The following is a 20,846-nucleotide window of genomic DNA, read 5'->3' on the forward strand; positions in this document are numbered from 1 at the left end:
AGGTTACACCGGTATGGGCTACGAGACTCTAGCTGTTGTGTGAGGTGTGGTCAACATGATGCTGATTTCTTTCATCTTGCATGGGGATGTCGAAAGGTGGCCGAGTATTGGACACTTGTGGTGAAGGAGATCGGGGAAATGGCAGGACTGGAGATGCAGTGTACTCCGCTTGTCTGTTTATTGTGTTGTGTTCTGCATGCAAAGGGAGTGAGCGGTAGATTTGTACGACTAGCGCTGCTCATGGCCAAACGCAGAGTAGCTATTACTTGGGGTGGGAAGCGCTCACCGAAAATAGCACACTGGATCAAGGACCTTGTATACTTCAAAGGGAATATGGAGACTTATGCAGAGGAATTGCCAGCAGCATCACGTCCAAAAGATATTTGGGAGCCCCTGAGGCAATACCTCCAGAAGAAGGCAGCAGAGGCAGAGCAGGGTGACCTGAGCTAATTGGTACACGGTAAAGCGCCAGACAGTCTGGGGGCGCAGTATGGGTGCATTGATAGGGTGATGCTTTCGTATGTCAGCACGACTCGGTGTTATCGCTCAGGCATGATATGGGGGTTTCTTTTTGTTATTGATATAATTTGTTGTCTATATGTTGTGTTGTTGCTGTAATGGGGATTATGTTTATTATTATTTTCATATGATGATAACGTGTGACATGATTATTTTTTTGATTTGTTTGTATTTTGTGTTTTCTTTATTGAAAATAAAAATTTTATTAAAAAAAAAAAAATCAAGAGAAGGGTTTGCACTGGTTTACTAAAACTATATATCAAAACAGTTCACTGATTATTTCAGAGGCGATGTCGGACTATGTGGGTATGAATGACAGAAAATCTCCAAAACACTTCAGATGTATATTTACAAGTGTGTGCAGTACAGATAGATATTCATTAGAGAAACACACCAAACAAAAAAAGCATAGACAATTAGGCCTTGAAGTTTTCTGACCAAATTATTTAGTAAAGAAATGGGGGATTCTAATTTTGATGGATGAAGGGTGAAGATGTTGCAGACCATACTGGGATACAATTTTATCAATCTGTGCAGAGTACGCATACAACAAGTGCTTCCACTTTTACCACCTTATTTAGTACTTGCACTGTTAAAAGGTCTACAATGTCTAAGCTGTATAATGCCTTTTGATGCCCTGGAAGGATACATATTATTTGTCCTGTAGCGGGAGATTTTGGACAAAGAGCTCATGAGGTCAATAAACAAGAATGTGGGAATTAAAGCCTTGTGCCCTTATAGGCTGATCACTAATTCTGTACAAGGATTATTTGCTTATGTACCACAGCTAAATAAGATGCTCAATGAGGTAAAGCAGATGAGTTCCCTCCTTCCAGATACACCCAGAAAACGTTTACAGATTAGGAGCAGCGCTGGAGAATCCAAGCAACAGAAATAGCTGTGTAAAAGTTCTGCTATTAACATTATTGTTCATTAACACCGAATTCCACAAATCTAGTTTGACTCCTAGGTGTGAAGAGGCAAATACTGTGCTGATATATGGTACCAACACATGTATAGATACCTTCTAACTAAAATGATAAATCCCTTCAACATTACTTTTCCACCACTGACCTGTTCATATGTTGTTGGCGCAAGGCAGAGTTCATTGCAGACAGGTCCTTCTGGCAGAGCTGGCAGAAATAAAGTCCCTCTTCCTCCAGGCTCTTCACTTTGTCCTGACTAGCAGTGTCTCGCTGGAGAGCTAATGCCAGTGCCGTGTCATTCTCCACTTCAGAGAGGGAAGGATTGCTGACTGGTAAGGGAAATTAAAAAGTGTTTTAAAACTCAAAATAAAGCATCAAGTAGGCTTTCTGGAAGAGCTGCTCAACAGTTCAGCCAGATTAATCTGCTGAGGAACACATGGTTGAAAATAGACTCTACATGCACAGATTTCTGAATACGCAACAGAAACTCTGCATGCAGCAAGGCAATCAATCTCCCAACATTCATAACATTCAGACTAATTCTCAGCTGCAAGATTCTGTTCTGTCATCACAAAAGTCACCCAGACCTTCAGGTACCTAGGCAGTTATAGGGCACAAATGTAGTTCTTTGGTCCACCGAATCGGTCTGGGCCAAGTTACAATCCTTATGTAGCAGATTCATAAGGTACCTAAGTAGCCTGAGATCTCCATTTAAATAGGCCTGGGTAAAATTTTAATTATGGTAGCTTCATTTTGAGAATTTCACACTATTTTTTTTATTTGAAATGTTAAAATATAGCGCGAAATGACAGATTTGCCATTTGCCTAAACACGCAATATTTTGCAAAGCAAGAAAGCAGATTACCAGAATTTCGTACACCCCTACTTTACATTAATACAAATAAATAAAATGTCAAAGAAAGAATATAGCGGTGTGGACTTCTTTACAACAGTCCATGCACGCTAATGGTGATTAAAGGACTCGGAGACTCTTACCCCAATGGAGGCGCTTGACCAAATAATTTTTACGCAAACACATGCCTGTATTTCATACATGCATTCCATATACTTATACATATATACATATATAGTCACCATCCATTTACCAATTTGGCACTTTGCAAGACCATTGGACGTGCGCAGTGGTGTTTGGCTGCAGGGCTTGGACGGTGTCAGCCAACTCCCAGCTGGGCATGGAAAAGCCTGGCTTAAAAAACTGTAAGGGAGAGGTATGAAACTTGCCATGTCAGACATTGGTAGACTAACTTAAGTGAATGCCAAAAAAAAAAAAGAAAAACCAGGTTTATTCAATTTGGGTTTCGCATGGCATATTTTGGGAAGACATCTCGCGGGAAGAGAGGAGGGAAATGAGGGAGGTCAAAAAAGTGACTTTCCCATTTAACTGCCATTGGTTTCTTAGCTTTTGAGAGAAAAGAAGATAAAAAAAGAGAATCGGCAGAACGGATTTACACCAAAGTAGGCATGAAAGTAGAACTTTACTCAAAGATGTGCCTTTCCATAGTTTGGTGTAAATCTATTCAGTAGCTTTTGAGAAATTGGTATTAAAAAAATTTGTCAGGTGGGATTGTAAGGGTAAAAACAGTTAGAGAGACTGTTAGTCTATGAATGGTCTCCAAACCCATGTTCACAGACCCAAATGCAAAACTGAATTTCATTAGCAGGTGTACAGCACTAGCCCACTAATCTCGCTCCCGCAGTGTTGACGAACCCCCCACCCACTACTTTTCGCTCTCTCTCTCTCTCTCTCACCCCCCATCTCTCTCTCATGTGCTTTATGTTCCTTGCCACCGTTACTCTTCTTTGTGCCCATTTGATCCGCATCTCATATCTTTTGGGACCTTGTCTTTGCCACGGTCTTCATCTCTCATGACCACTATTTTGCCACTATTTTCATTTTTTCCTTTTGTTCTGCCACTGCCTTTCTCGTTTTTCTTTTTCTACGATTTCTCTCTTTGGTGAATGTTCTTTTGTCACCATTTGTATTTGTTTTTGAACCCTTGTCTTTCGCTTTTTGGTGCCTTATTTGTCTCTTTTGTGCCCTTTTGCCATTGTTTAGCTCTTTCTTGTGCTCTTTGACTGTTTACTCTATTCCCTTCTTCCCGCCCTTTTCTAGAATGCCCCCCCACCCCTCTTTTGCACAAACATCCTGCACCACAGACTACTTGTGTCTAAAGGCCCGGCCCGCCGCTGCTAGCAGAACAAAGCAGAGAAGGAGAGAGCTTCCTAACTGTCCAAGAACCACACTTAACATGCAGGCAACTTGTCAGAAGACATAAAAAACTGATAACCGCCTGCCCAGAGCCCAGGTACCATGAAAACGAAGCCAAACAGCATGAACACCACCTGAAGCCAGTTGGTACACAAAAACTCTAAGGATGACCAAGCAGCACTATAAGCAGCTACAACGCAGGTGGAGATCGAGCCAAAAACACAGAGAAAGATATTCAAATCCAGATTGAGGTGCTATCACTCGATAATCGGAAACGCTAAGCGAAAGGCCCTTGCAGACTGCATCGATGCCAGCGCTAACAGCAGCACAGAATTCTTCTAAATCATCAATTTCACCACACCTGCAGCCACGTCAGCAGATTATTACCATCTCTATAACTATGCAAGTACCTCAAATTTCTTCAGCAATAAAGTCATAACCATATATGACAATTTCAACCATCAACCTGACCCCACAAACCATCCAGCTAGTCCACCAATCTTGAACAAAGAAAACACCATAACCACATATACCATCTCCCCAGATGAAACTGCTACAATCATGCCTTCCATCCACTCCAGGGCATCACTTGACCCTTGCCTCCATCATGCCTTTAATAAATGACTCACCCCACCAGAAAAGCTTGTCAGCATTCTCAACACCTCCATTAACACAGACACATTCCTGGACTGGAATCATGCAGCTGTCAACCCCCTTCTGAAGAAACCCTCAGCAGACCTGTCCAAGTTCACCAACTACCGACAAATCTCACTCCTACCCTGGAGAAAGCCATCACCAAACACCCCGCCAACCATTGGCTCCTTGATGTCACACATTTCGGAGTCAGGCCCAAGCATAGTATGAAGATAGCCGTCATCGCAGCAACAAACATTCGGATAATCCTAGACAGAAGAGAAATTATAACCCTTATCCTTCTGGACCACTCAATGGCATCTGACACAGCCTCCCACCTCATACTTATAGACGTATACACAGGGTCGGCATTCAAGGCCCTGCCCTCCAATGGATATGCACATTTTTGACCAACCGATCAACTAGCCACTTTACTCATCTCATCTGAAACCTGGCAAATAAGATGTGGAGTACTGCAAGGTTCCTCATTTAGCCAAAGACTCTTCAACATCTACATTAGCCCACTGGTCGACATAATTTGTGTCCACAACATCAACATCCTTTCCTATGCAGACGACATGCAACTTATACTGTCCCTCTCGACAAATCCCACTGCACAAGAAAAATGTTCACTTCCTGCACGACCAAAGTGGCCACCTAGATGAAATTTGACTGTCTCAAACTCAACACCAACAAGACAAAAGTGGTAATTTCTCACTATAGAACTCCACCTGGTGCCCTACAGACTTTGGTTCCACACCCAAATCACACACTAGAAACCTCTGGATCAGTATAGATAACAAGCTGGACATGTCCACCCAGGTCAACACCGTCACCTCCTCTGCTTTCATACCCTGAAGATGCGAAGAAAGATCTACAAGTGGCTTCCAAACAACACAAGAAAGACTGCCACCCAAGCCCTCATCACCAGTAGACTCTGCTATGGGAAGGTTCTCTACGCATGGATTACAAGCCACTGAAGAGATTGTAGACCATCCAGAACATAGCAGGCAGACTTGCCCTCAACCCCTCATGCTGGTCCCACATAACACCACACCTGGGAGAGCTCCACTGGATCCAGATACACAAACACGTATGGTTCAAACTATTTACCAACACATACAAAGCACTACACAACATAGGCCCGGCATACCTAAACAGCAGCGTACACTTCCATCAACCCCCTAAACCTCTCCACTCAGTCGGACTCTCACCAGTACACATCCCATTCATTCACAAAATCAGAACAGGAGGTCGTGCCTTCTCTTATATTGCTTCTAAAGCGTGAAATGACCTCCCACTAAATATCAGAGCCTCCTCCTCTCGTATTGAGTTGAGCAAGAGCCTGAAAACCTGGCTCTTCAACTAGGTCTCCCCTGTTTGTACAATGTCAGCCACTCACACCTGGTCGGCTCAGGGATAGCCTCTAGGGTGATAGTGCACTATACAAATACTCATAACATAACATTAGATGAGGGAACTTTTTCCCATTGTTAATTCTGTCCATGATCCCAAACCCAGTTTCAGGAACCTAAAATCTTCAACTGGGTAAACACAACTGAGAAAAATCTGTTGCAGAAGATGAGCAGATTAGTCCCTGTGTCGTGAAATCATAAAAGCTCAGGCGAGGGGACACCTTCTGCCCCAAAGGTTAAAATACCAAAAAAAGCACATTTTGCTACACAATTTGCACACCAAAAAACAGGGTTTGTGGACCTCCACCCGGTTGCGAGGTTCATGAACCCTACGGCAAGGGCTCTTGGACCCTAGGATTGTCCTTTCTCGAAGTTGCAGAGCTGGAATCAAGTCTGTGGCCCAAAATGGGACCCAATCAAGTCTTAAAGGCAAAGCAAACCACCAATAAACAATACATAAAAATCCAATACACAGGGGCCAGGCCCAGCTGAAGGCTGTGAGCAATGGGGGTTGACAGCCTCTGGATGGGTTATGTGTAGGGCCTGGCCACACCTGGCATCTTTGGCTAAATCCTGCAGCGCATAGCCAAAGGCCATACACGGCGCGGTGGTCACCCATGGTCGGTATGGCACTGAACTGGCCCATAGCCGTAGGCATTGGTGATTGTTCATTGGGTCTGGACATAGACCAAGTCCCCTGCTCAGCCCACAACGCTTAAGGCTAAAGGCCGCAATGTAATAGGGTACACTTTCATAGAAATTGGATGTAGTATATCACAATTCCCAATAAATTCACTAAGAAACACTCCACTAACTTACATTCGGTTAAGGTTAGTTATAATACTTTTATGTATGCTTTTAAAAGCCTATGAAATTCACTCAAGGCCCTAGTATAAGTGAAATCTTTACAAAACAAAACTTAAAAACCACTGAAATTCGCTACTTAGATCTAGATTTATAATTCATAACTCAAACAACAGCCATCCAAATGTTAACTTGGGCACCAACTACAATGCCTATGACTTCACAATATTAACACCTAAAAGCACAAGTTCATTAAATAACACCACATACTCAACCAAATACTATATTCATAATGTTATTATCACATTAGCATTAACACTATGTCATTTATCACTGCATCTGTCCTATCAAGGGTAAGGTCGTGAGCATTGCATTTGGTGTGCAGAGTTATGACTTGTATGGCTGTCATTAACAATAGAGGAATTTACCATTATCAGACTGCTCTTGCTCCAAGACAGGCCCACTGGTTTCAGTAGTAGAACTCACTTCTGCAGCATGCTTCAAGCGCCTTGGGTCCGCTCTCTTAAACTTTTGCATACTTTCCAAAGCACGATCCACTGCTCGGGGACAAATAACCGCTGCTGAAGCCGTTTTCAAAGCGACTTGGCGAACAATATGTTCAGTTGGAGCCATTTTCTCCTGTGTGTGCGCAGGGACAATTTCCACTGAAGAAGAACTGATAACTAGTTGAGGACGAACATCATCGACTTTATCTGTTTCTAGGTCCACTTTGCACTTTACACCTTTCCACTCATCTGGATGGATGGTTGCAGTCTGAAGTAAGTTATTTCCATTGTCTGCAGCAAGAAAATAATTATTTAAAATTACACATTCAGTTGAATATCTACAGGAAACCTTCTTCCAAATGATAAGGGAACCACAAAACGGAACAAGCACTGATATTTAAATAATTCTGGCTTATAAATTAAAGTGTCTCTTCACTCCTTGCCTAGTTTAGAAACTTAATAAGTAATAAATGCTGCACTCTGTCATTGATCCTTGCACTCATGCATCTATTAATTCACCCACTGAATCATTTCTGCATTCAACCGCTTCTCATCCACAATAAAACACACACACAAGCTCAACAATCAAATAATAAAACAAATACAAACAGAAACAAGTAACCATGCCTTTGCCTATGCCTGCCGGACATATCCTCACAATAAAAGAAAATTGTTTATAGCAGCAGACAGACATCTTTGAATGGCACTGCACATAGTCTACGTTGTTTTTAAACTCCAATATGGCCCCCACATTAAGAAACAACCTATTAGCTACCTTTAATTGCTAAAACAATGATACAGTAAGCATTTTCCACGATGGACGGTCAGAGGACATAACACGGGTCAGCCATCTTCGAAAGGTATTGTGCACTGAGTATCATTGTTTTATCTATCCAAGATGGCAACTGTTTCTAAATGTGGTGGTCATCCTGGAACAGTAAAATAATGATTTACTATAGACAATACCATTCCAAAATAGCCACCCAGTTTAGAAACAGTAGCCGCACAGGTTGCGACACACTACTGATGAGACGAGTGACAAAGGGCCGGGTAGCGCTATCTGGGGAACAGCCGAACGCTCTTAAATAAATAAATGGATAAAAATGGAAAACTGGAAAACAAAAAGGGCTGGCTCATCAACACTCACATTGAAGTGCGCTCATTTTTGCATGGCTATGCACTTCTAAAGAGACAAAATACCGCCACTCAGAACTAGATCTGTGATTCCATGCTAAGAGGGTCTAGCAAAGATTATCACAATGTAATTTTCTACCCCATGGTTTCACAAACGGTGTAACAAACAATAAAACCTATGAGAACTAAGGAAATCTGTGAGATTCCACGTAACAAAATACCTCTAGATGGCTTTAACACAGAGCATTAACAATCCACCCATAAAGGCCTACTGCAATAACCAGCAGTGGCCTACTGTATTATGCAGAGGCTTTAAAACATGGCAGCCATCAGCCAAAATAGTCACAATTATGAACATATACAAAAATGCAGTTGCTAAAAATATATATATAACTCCTCTTAACGTAACTAATAAAGACTATCAAAAATAAATTTTTCTACCCCCAGAGTTTGTCAGAGGCTTTGACCAACATCAAAGCGCTTGCCTACTAGAGTGCCCTGTTTGATCCCGTGTAACACCATACTCGTTGATAAGCTTTAACAGTGTAATAACAATCCACCCTTAGATGTCTACTGTTTGGAGCAGAGGCTATAAAAAACACTATCACTGTGTATACAGTCAATAAATTACAAAATGACACACAAACAATAGACACTCACTACTAAGAATGCCTAACATGGATTTTCACTGGGCAATCTTCTACTCTCTCCCATGGTCTAACCAACACCGAAATCATTGCCTACCATGGCAACCTATGAAATTCCATGTTACAAAATTACTGTCGCTAGGATTTAACACAGTGTAATACCAATCCCCCATTAAAGGCATATTGATTTTAACAAATGCTTTTCACAATGCATTCATCAGGCATACTGCCTCTGTCATAACGTTTCATAATAAACAGATCAAGCCTATTGCTCAGACGTAAGATTTCACAATGAACCAGCCATGCTATAGTCAATATCACTGGCGTGTAACCATCGTCAACTCAGCCCTACTGTATTAAGCACACATTTTCCACAAGGCAAACAGTTATAACATTGCAAATAAGTCCAAACTGACAGTTAGCAATACAATTTTCAACCCCTCCTAAGAGAATCTAAAAAAGATTACCTCAGGGAAAATCTCCTACCACCAAGGCTTGCCAAAGGAATTAACTAGTACCAAAACTGTCGCCTACTTTGGCATTTTGTGACATCTCATGAAACAAAATTCCTGACTTCGTGCTTTACCTTAATACAATAACAATATATCCCTAAATGCCTGTTGGCCTAAACATATGTTTTCACAATAAATATGTCAGGCCTATGCCTTTATCATACTTTTTCATAATAAACAGATCAGGCCAACAAGCCTTAATCATTTGTTTGTCACCAAAACCAACTCAGTCCTGCTGTACTGAGCATACGCATTCCCACAAGGCAAAAAGTGAAATACAAGCTCTCTTTTTTCAGCGGAAGCTCACACTTCTCCACAATCAAATGCTCTACTCAAGGTAATCAACATGTGAGCAGAGTCAAACCCCCTCTTTCAGTTGTGCTTCTGAAAGCTCTTTTTGGGTGATCACATAAGGTTTTGCAACAACTGCGCTATTAAGACAGACTTAAAAAGACCAGTAAGTGAGAAGGCTCTTACAGAGAATTAAAGTTAGTGCTGCTTGAGAAGAGAGAATGAAATTTTTTTTTGAGAGAACGTGAGGGAAAATGCTCATCTAACTCGGACTACACAAGTGCATTATCACCACATCCCTCATCCAAGTCCTTAAAGTATGAAAGTAAATGACGTCCAGCTATCAGGAAAGATTGTAAAGTCTTTAAAATCTGACAAAATAAATGAGCCCTAAAGCATATAAAGTTGACAGCCGTCTCTCCTTTCAACTGGAAGTCCTATATATCAGCTTCTGAGATAGGACCTTCACTGCATCTAGCCAAATTCACTTTGTTTCCTGTTTATTTTGTTTAGGATGCTGCATTTCTGCTTGTGTAGTCCTATAGAGCTCCTTTAGCTGTGTAAGTTTACCAATTTGTTAAAGTCCCCAGTCTTTACTTAGTATCCTTTATTTGGTCTGTGTCAAAGGCAACAAGGTTCCTGCTCTGTAGGGTGCATGTGTATTTCATTGTATACGCCACCACTTTCTTTAGCTTTATGTTCGCCCTAAACTACAGCAAGCAACGCTGGATATTTGTGATTTTGCTCTAGGCAAAATGGGAGCCATTAGGTACTGTACGGGTTCAGAAATCTGCCTTCTTTCCTCCTACTTTCGTCGTTCTACAGGTCCCCTTTTGCCGAGTGAGCAAGGAAGTGGCTACAATTGCTTACATCACCTATTCAATGTTGCTACTGATGAAGGTTTGCTGAATGTATATTACAAAATGTACATTTGACGTTTCATTTCTGCAATAATTTATTAAATGTAATTTCACAGGTATTAATTCAGGGAACCCTGGCTTCATTCGCATACGAGTATTTTATTAGGTATCCCAAAGCGGAAAAGGTCAGTGAACGTCTCCACATGTATAAACAGGCAGAATAAACTCTGAAATCCAATCCTTTGCTTTCTCAAACTGGTTAGTGTATTAATTCCATTTAGTGTTCAAACTTTTGGATTGCTTTGCATATTTTTAAAAAAAAACCTTCATTATGTTGTTTCCTCCTGCTTTCATAGCTTGCTTTTTCAGATGATTCAGGCTTAAGACATGGGGCTGTTATCCTTGGGTAATGTGGTGAGGCACTGGGCCTGCATCTCTGCTGGTACCATTGTTTGGCATTTGAAATACGACTGATTCCAGTTCGGCCATTTTAAGGAGGCTTAATAAGGCCATGCTATCAACTAGGGGTTCATGTTCTGTGTATCTGCATACAAGCTATAGTTGTATGCTTCCCTACATCCCCCATCTTTTTATTAGTGGGGGATACCGTCCCACCCTGGAAAAGGTTTTACTACTTCACTTGTCAGGAGTACATTTATGACTTTTTCTTCTGTGGGAATGAATTGAGAGGAGTTGGTGAATATTTTAAGCTTGCAGGTTTCTGGATAAGCACTAATTTACAGTATTTCCAAGCCCAGAAACTACCACTTACAGTCTTCTTCCATCCCAGTAAATAGATTTCTTCATAAAAAAAATCTTAAAGCTAGTGTATCTTTTAGCAAAACTAACATTTGCACATGTAAGCCAAACGTGCATGCATAAGTAACTTTGGAAAATCAAGCCCATAACATTTTGACACTACAAGACAGGGTTGATCTAACTGTAAAATGTAAACCAATAATCGATCCAGCTCTTCCTATGGGCTTAGACTAATGTGAACATGGGAATTGAGGCAAAGTGAAATAAATTGAATTGCCCACGATTTACAAAATGTGGTGAAGTAGAGAAGGTCAGGCTGTGAGCAGTCCCAATCCTTAGTTAGCAACACAGGCACTGGACTGCAAATATAATCTGAGCCGATTTACACTAACATTTTATGAAATAAAGTGAATATTTAAAAGAAAGCGCAATACCTAGATTTGAAAAACTGAAGCAAAGGAGAGTATTAGTGCAATTAGAACAGCGATGTATCTTGAAATAGACTATAATCAAAACGCTGACAATGTAAAAATGCAGGGAAAATTCAAAGTCCTACTCTGATCAAAAGGCTGGCTTTATCAGGGCCCATTCATAAACAAATCCTGTGATTGTTCAATGATTTGATATAATAGAACCCTTCTACGTTCAGGGTACAGTGTAATCGGAAATGGAAATTCAAACCCGGACATCAAATACGAAGGTGTTATCAGAGAGCTGATATGAGAAAGTTACTATAAATGGTCACCTCACTGCATGGCACTAAATGGGATAAGCTGATTTTCATACAGAATATAGATTTCTGAAGCATCCAGTCCCCTGGACAAGAAAATATTTTCTAAAATGTCCCACCTATAAGAGGTCTACATAGGGGCACTGCTGTTAACCATACAGGGCAGGGGCTGTAAGATAAACGGAGCAGAGCAGAAGGCACAGATACTCTGGTTGCCTCTTCCAGGATGCAAGTATCACCCATTGTAGAACATCAACAGATCTGAGGCACTGATTTGATTGGCAGATAAAGACACTTTTTGCCTGCAGATTAACTGCTGGCTAAAACTTACAGCTATGTGCAAAACTCGCTACATAGGTTGCAAATAGGGACAGACTAAATCATGGCTGTGCTGGCACGGTCATTACATCACGGTCATTACATTTTCCAGTAGTTTTGTGGTGAGAAAAGGGCATGCACAATTTGCAGTGGGTTTCCCTGCTGGGAAATACTTTATTCCCTAGCGGTTGCTGAAGTAGCCATGTGGTCTTGTACTGTAATTTCACATAATTACACCAGGGTCCATGGCGAGACAGTTATTAACCTTTATACTTGTCAAGGCATGTGAGGTTATTCCTGTGATAACATCACGTGAATTTCGGCATGGTGATGACACTGCCTATGATGTCATAGTAATAGTAATAATTGTTAGTGATTTTGAAATTCGACAAACCAACCTCTTTTTGGACTGGGTATGGGCTTACCCTTTCACCTTCAGGCCCCCGCATTGAAACAACTGAAGGACTCGAGGCTATAGAATTACCTTGCAGTTTTAATACCCTGTGATTCAGTGCCGCTAATGCTGTATGTGCTCTTCCGGTTACTACTTGTGAAGCTTAGCATTCACTATTAACAAAATGCATAGTGCCAAAAAGCTCAGATCAGAGGCTCTCAGATGTGCATTAGTTTGAAGTATTGAAGATAGTGTTTCCTCTGAAAGATACACGTTTGCGACCTTTGTGACTAAATCTGCTACCCAACACTAAATTCTTTAGACCAATGTGATTGGCTGACTTACTGTGATTTATTTGCAGTCCCATGTTATAAAGCACTGTATTTGTGGTTCTGGTTATCTTCATTAATCTTCTGCAGTGAACTATCACATATCAGTCAATGATCAGGGTATTTGAGAGATATCTCTTTGAAAAAGATTGACCGTCACACATTTGGAAGAGGTTTAAGGGGCCAATTTAGGTAGAAGGGCAGAACTATGTACTGTAGGGATATTTGTCAATCTTAAAACAAAGCAATTGTGTATGTTTCTTCATAATCAGTAGATGCAGATAGGCACTTTATATCTGCAGTGTACATCTATATCCACTTTCTCTGATGTACTTGTTGTACTTGTTGCGAAATCTGATGCAGTCACAGCATTCTGAACTTTTGTTTCTTGTTAAATTTGTTCTTGGTACTTAAATCTAATATGGCCAGTATTATAGCTGTGGCCTTCTGTCACAACCAAAATATAGCATGCATAAAAAGGTCTGCTCTGAAATCCTCCAAACCTTCTTCTTGATCAAAATATGGACATCTAACAGGCCATACAAATGGAAGGATCTTAATGCCACCAATGCTGAACTGGACGAAGGTTAGAGAGTTTGTAGCCTTTTAGTATAACTGGCAATCAGGTACCTTCTGTAATTTACCAGTCATGCTATTACATGGATGGTAATGATTCCTTCCACAGTGAGGCTTGATAATGATGGCAGAGATACAAAGTCTTTGTCTGCAGATATAAGGAGCTTTTCTTTAAGGTTATTGGCTTTGTGTCCATTTTCTTAATATCCTTATTCATGCGTGACCACAACTGTTTTGGTCCTGTGAGGGTAGATCTTGTATTTCTTGCTGCACCTATTTCATCAGGCAGCCAGGAAGAATGGTCTAGGAATACTCTATTACCATAGGCGACTGACAAAGATTTACTCACATAACTAATGGTGTGAGGTGAGCGTACCATCCTTTAAGAGCAGGTCTCCAACTCCTTACAATTATTTCAAAGCTGTGCAGTTGGAGTTCCTAACTGGTCCTGAAAGACCAAAGGACATGGTCACAGAATGGAAGATCATATTTTTGATCCCATCTCCTATGAGATTTAACTGGTGACAAATAACAAATGAGTCAATGGTTTCTTCTAGAAGAAATGGCATAAGTGATTTCACAATATTTTGCTAGAGGCTTTGCCTGAAGCACACAAAAACCCACAAGGGTCTGTGCTGTTGTTTTGTTTATTTTCTATGCCACCAATCACCTCAAATGAGGATATCATTCACTATCAAGATGGGATGGACTCAGGTTCTTCATAGAAGTATGAATCTAAATCTGAGATTCAAGACTCAGTTGTTGATGGTCTGTGTTTGCATGCAAATTTGGACCTTTAATGCTTTCTATGTGATATGCCATAATCACAAACGTGTTGCACTCTACCAGCCTAGATTGCACTCTCTCTTGTTCCGCTTCTGAATAACAGGTGCCAGAAGGATAACTGCTGTGAAGTTGCACAATCGTGAGTTCCTACTGATGCGAAGATGCTGGATAATTTTCCTGCCAGGGGGAGATAGAACATTTCCAGCCAATGTGTCTGCATGATCAGAAGGTGGTGATATGGATGTTAAAGACCTGGATGATGTTGAGCCTTTTTTTTTTTCCCCAGAGTTTTATATAGCGCGAACTTGACCCGAATCGGGTATCAGAGCGCTTTTCATAGCACCAGTTGCATTACTTGAGGGCACATTCATTTTTGTTAGGCACGGGGAGATTACGTGATTTGCCCAGAATCACTGGATGTTCAGCGTCATTGCCGAGACTCTAGCCCAGTTCCCCAGATTCGAGATCGACCGACCTAGCCGTTAGGCCCACTCCTCTCCTCTTAAAATGCAGCCACAGATCAGTGATGATGGTGAAGTCTCAGCCTATTCACCATCAACCATGAGCTGGAGGATGCCCATACCACCATAATACTAAGGAACCATAGAGGGTGTCAGGAAAGGTCTAATTAATCGCAGAGATGGAGGAATAATCTCCCATAGCCAGTTTGCTGGGCCAGGACCTTTAAGTATATTCCTAATATTTTCCCCTGTGGGCCTGGTAGATGATGCGCTTAACAACTGCCTTTTAGTCCAATATACTGAATGTTCAGAAATATGCTACTCTGCTCAACTAAGTAAGAATCTAAAAAGATAGACCACACAAAATGAAAGTTTGATCTTCCAAAATGTCTTCACACAACAGAAGCGGTATCTTAGCAAAAAAGTCAGCATAACGAGTGAAGTTAACAAAAACCAACAAAAAAAGAAATAAGAAAGATACACTCACACCTTAATAACAAAGGTGGCTTTATGAGGCTGACTGTCTTGGAGGTGGAGTAAAACCAAGAAGCGGAATGCTTTTCTATTTTGAAAAAAAGAAGCTTCATAAAGGTAGATTGTCTTAATGAAGTCTTACTCAGAGAGCAGGAAAAACTAAAGGCTAATCTGACCCCTGCTGTGCACTCCAAGACAGTTCAGATTTCAAAATTCTTAAACTGGCAGTGTCATAAATCGCACAATTTAAAGCCATAAACATAGGAGCATAGTGGTCAATCGGACATGCTCACCCACCTTCGTCTGGCACTGCTACAAACTAAAAAGGTACTGGGAAGGAGCATTAAAAGACACTGACGCAATCTTTACAACTGATATACCCCGTTTTACTAGCTATATATTATAGGGCTCCCAAACGCGCTAACCTACCCACTGTACTCTAATAAAGGAAAAGCAATGATGATTGCTCTTTGCGGAGCCAAACAAGCCATCACCTCTAAATGGGGCACGGATGTAGCGCCCATCCATTCTTACACAAACTATGGGATAAAGTTGCAATACAGAAACTCACTGCCTCCTTAGAGTACAAACAACCACGATTTGATAAAATGAGGGGTTCTTGTATGAAATTCTTTGCCTGTGTCTTCCGTGACGTTCCTTTCCCTCTCCATCTCGGAGTGGTCAGACTCACAGGAGGCGAGGACGCAACAGAACCACAACATGAAGATTGACTGCACAGAAGTAGATCTACTCTGTAAACCAATCTAGAAGCCAAGATTATCTCATAAGGGACTCCACCTCTATGAAAGTGATCACAACCCACTTAATCTCATGGCCTGGAAGACCCTCCACTCTCCCATTCTACTCCACCCTGCCTCGCATGTTACAGTCTCACCCCCACTATAATTCCTCACTGGCCGTTGGATGTAGGTGAGAGTATGTGTTATCAGCCCAAAAGAAAAGATTTGAACCGTAAACAAAGCAGTACAATATCACTATTTCTTTTTTTAAAGGTTTGACATTCAGTAAATTTTATTGACGGGAATTTTATTCTATGTAATTCTATAAGGACAAATCAGTGGGGGCTAAAATTATAAGTGTCTGTGTTGCAAGTGCATCAATAATGTGATGCAATAATCAACGTCCTAGGTCATTTAATGTACTAAGTTGTATTAACATTTTGATTCCAGTGCTATATCCGATAGAAAACAGCAGTGGGAGGAGTTAGTGCTGAGTTTGCACACCCAAGTATTTTATGCTTGGTACTTTAATGGAGAAATCAGTTTAACTATGCTATTCAAATGAATATGTTAGGCTTCCTATTGGAAAAATTTAAGTTTAAATGTTTTTTTTTCTTTAAAGACAAACCCTTAGAATAAAACAAAACGCATAGATTGATAATTACAATAGACAGGATGGTGACCAATTTTAGAAACAAGGCAATACATTTTTCGTTTCATGAAAAGTATTCATTAAGTTTTGTGAATTATCAAACGTATACAAACTTTCAAAAAATAATTGCCAGTTCTGTCTTCTGTAAATGATTTAACAAAACCAACATTTCTGTGAGGCAGAAATTAAAACAAAAGCCAACTTTTTTTTATAGAAATATTGTTTTAGTGGGGGGAAAAAGCTGCAGAAAATCCTACATGAACGTGTAGAATGATTCACATCTGTCAAATAATGTATACAGCATACATTCTATTTTCCCCTCTTCTTCCTGCCAATTCACTATTAAGTGACACAAACCAGGATGGAATAAGACCGTGATTCGGGTCAATAACGCAGGACACCTCACAGATCACACTGCTATACACCGCCCAGCCAAACACTATCCACGCTGCGGTATGCTACCAGTCAGACACATCTCATCATCAGGTAAATGAATCGTATTACAATACAAAAGCAAGCATAGCCACTATCCTGTACGTGATTTTGCTACAATTTGTAAAAGAAAATCCTCAAATCAAAAAAAATCAAATAAGGTTCTCAATAGTCTTTACCTGTTAAAAGTTCTAAGTAAAGAACCAAAATAGTTAATATTTCTACCCAGAACTGCATTTACTCGCTTTTCCTGAAAAAACACAACCGACTTTTCATGTTCTAAAATGATTTCTAACTAAAACATTTGTCTCATGTTAAGAGAGACAACTTTAGTTCGTGCCTGCGCAATTTAAATCAATAATTTTCTGCTTTCTCCAAAAAGCACAGCACCACACTGCATGCAACCATGGAGAAAACTGGTCATTTAAGTCCTCACTATTAAGTGTTATTAATACAATTTTTTACAGATATTTCACCAAGTCTACCAAAACGTGAATATTCAATCGCCAGTCAACCACATTTAGTATTTGGAAGGTTTTGTGAAGATCGTTTCAGGATTTCCAGTCAAGAAAATGTAAAAAAAAAAAAAAAAATTGTCAGCAGAGGGCCCAATATAATCCAAACTCTGTCCTTACACGCAACTGGTAATCTAATGCTAAGCAAAAATAAATATAATTACACTGGCACTGCAGGTACAGTGAATCGCAAAGCTGTCAGGACATCATGCAATGACAGACATTGCATAACATGTTAATAAAGATCTAGCAGTCACCTGGAACTATGACACAGTCTTTTAGTTCATTCACAGCTGCATTTCTCGCCCTTAACCTTTAATTTGAAAAAACTACGAGCACACATGTCAGATGTTTGGCCATATGAGCAACACTCACATATTCATTAAAGACTACCGACTTTGTAAACGCAGGCCAACATTTCTGTCAATTAATAACCACAGAGACGGTGACTTCACACTTGGGGTATGAGAAGGTGCTCAGGCCAGCAAGCAAAGAAGCTTCCAGTCTGCGACGAGCAAAGCTCGCAAATCAGAATGAACTATGATGTAATGACACGAAAAACAAAGTAGGAAATTAAACCCTGGGCAACTACATACTGTATAAAAATATTCCAATTAATCTACACAATGACAAATGTGAATACTTAGCCTTAAATGCAGGCACAGTTTTGCCTCAGGCTGCCCTTTGGGAAGCATTAAAAGCCTAAATACGTGGTATCAGCATTTCTAAACACACTGGTGTACTCCGAGATATTTGAGCCAGCCTAACATGGATTGAATCGGTGCTACGCAACATTGATCGGGCAGACTCTCAAGCTGGCGTGAATCCTCAACTGCGCACCCACTCAACCTTAATGACCGAATTTCAGGACCACACAAAGAGAGGGGTCAAATGTATGGGGAAATATGCCACAGTTTGCAAATATGGTGACGACGAGCACCCCAGGCGCACACTAGCCCCATTTCACCGGCCCAACCGCCACACTGGATTTATCACTGAACTCCATACCTCTATTGGAGCAATCCTTACGGATAACGAAGGTATACTTTCAGAGTTGCAGAGGTATTATAAACTCCCCTACACTTCTCGCTCCTCTGGAGCGAAAACTGACTTAGGTGGCTACCTCGGGGAGGCTGCTATGGTCTGGATTTCAGACGGCCAATGGCATTTTCTCACTGAACCCATCAGAAGCAATAAAATTCTCAGTGCAATTGAAGCTATGGACGGCCCTAAGGCCCCTGGCCTTCATGGGCTCACTGGCGCTTTCTATAAGACCTTTAGAAACCCTCCTTACCTCACACTTACTTGCTATGTATATGGAGGCATTAACCATGGGTTCCCCCTTCTGACTCTCTATGACGCAGTGCTGACACCATTATTGAGTGCTATGCAAACAAATGATGGACGGAATGCTGAATAAATCATACATTCACCCCCAGTCAAAAGATCTGGGTTAAATCCATCGTTCTTTTGCTCACCATGCCACCCCAGTTTAGACCAAGCCATATGCAAATCAGTCTTCACCCTGTGCCTCATGGGAACAGTCCAGACCGAACTGCCAAGCCAACTCCTCCCTGTACCAGAAACAGGCATCCTGGTACCGGTTTCTGGGTATTACCCTTCATCAGCCAGGCTAGCTTGAATCCAGTGACACAGTGAGCAAGGGACCCACATCTGGGGATACCCATCCCACTTAGGGTGAAAAGTGCTACACAAACCTTTGACGGAATGCTGACTAAATCATACAATCACCCCCAGTCAAGAGATTTGGGTTAAATCCATCGTTCTTTTGTTCACCATGCTACCCAGTTTAGACCCAGCCATTTGCAAATCAGTCTTGACCCTGTGCCTCATGGGAATAATCCAGACCGAACTGCCAACCCAGGTCCTCCCTGGACTGGAAACAAGCATCCTGGGACCGGTTTCTGGGTATTACCCTTCATCAGCCAGGCTAGCTTGAATCCAGTGGCAGAGTGAGCAAGGGACCCACATCTGGGCGTACCCATCCCAATTAGGGTGAAAAGTGCTAGGCAAACAAATGATGGACAGAATGCTGAATAAATCATACATTCACCCCCAGTCAAGAGATTTGGGTTAAATCCATCGTTCTTTTGTTCACCATGCTACCCAGTTTAGACCCAGCCATATGAAAATCAGTCTTGACCCTGTGCCTCATGGGAACAGTCCAGACCGAACTGCCAAGCCAGGTCCTCCCTGGACCGGAAACAAGCATCCTGGGACCGGTTTCTGGGTATTACCCTTCATCAGCCAGGCTAGCTTGAATCCAGTGACAAAGTAAGCAAGGGACCCACATCTGGGCATACCCATCCCACTTAGGGTGAAAAGTGCTACACAAACCTTTGACGGAATGCTGACTAAATCATACATTCACCCTCAGTCAAGAGATCTGGGTCAAATCCATTGTTCTTTTGCTCACCATGCCACCCCAGTTTAGACCCTGCCATATGCAAATCAGTCTTGACCCTGTGCCTCATGGGAACAATCCAGACCGAACTGCCAAGCCAGGTCCTCCCTGGACTGGAAACAAGCCTCCTGGGACCGGTTTCTGGGTATTACCCTTCATCAGCCAGGCTAGCTTGAATCCAGTGGCACAGTGAGCAAGGGACCCACATCTGGGCGTACCCATCCCACTTAGGGTGAAAAGTGCTAGGCAAACAAATGATGGACAGAATGCTGAATAAATCATACATTCACCCCCAGTCAAGAGATTTGGGTTAAATCCATCGTTCTTTTGTTCACCATGCTACCCAGTTTAGACCCAGCCATATGAAAATCAGTCTTGACCCTGTGCCTCATGGGAACAGTCCAGACCGAACTGCCAAGCCAGGTCCTCCCTGGACCGGAAACAAGCATCCTGGGACCGGTTTCTGGGTATTACCCTTCATCAGCCAGGCTAGCTTGAATCCAGTGGCACAGTGAGCAAGGGACCCACAGCTGGGCATACCTATCCCACTTAGGGTGAAAAGTGCTACACAAACAAATGTGTGATGGAATGCTGACTAAATCATACATTCACCCTCAGTCAAGAGATCTGGGTCAAATCCATTGTTCTTTTGCTCACCATGCCACCCCAGTTTAGACCCAGCCATATGCAAATCAGTCTTGACCCTGTGCCTCATGGGAAAAGTCCAGACCGAACTGCCAAGCCAGGTCCTCCCTGGACCAGAAACAAGCATCCTGGG

The 20,846-nt window shown here is 41.6% G+C and overlaps 1 protein-coding gene across 2 annotated transcripts in view; it reads right to left on the minus strand.

The window, feature by feature from the left end:
• SLX4 (SLX4 structure-specific endonuclease subunit) overlaps positions 1–20,846 on the minus strand; it is a 432,160-nt gene that overhangs the window by 405,049 nt on the left and 6,265 nt on the right. For both annotated transcript variants that reach the window (XR_014969527.1, XM_085628449.1), the window contains exons 3-4: positions 6,956–7,324; positions 1,594–1,774 (exon numbers count right to left, since the gene is read on the minus strand). Coding sequence is in view for 1 of the 2 variants with exons in the window: in XM_085628449.1 (XP_085484575.1) it covers positions 1,594–1,774; positions 6,956–7,324 (550 nt within the window). In the remaining variant the exon portion in view is untranslated. The remainder of the gene's footprint in view (positions 1–1,593; positions 1,775–6,955; positions 7,325–20,846) is intronic.

Source organism: Triturus cristatus, chromosome 10, assembly GCF_964204655.1.
Source record: "Triturus cristatus chromosome 10, aTriCri1.1, whole genome shotgun sequence".
NCBI classification, from domain to species: domain Eukaryota; kingdom Metazoa; phylum Chordata; class Amphibia; order Caudata; family Salamandridae; genus Triturus; species Triturus cristatus.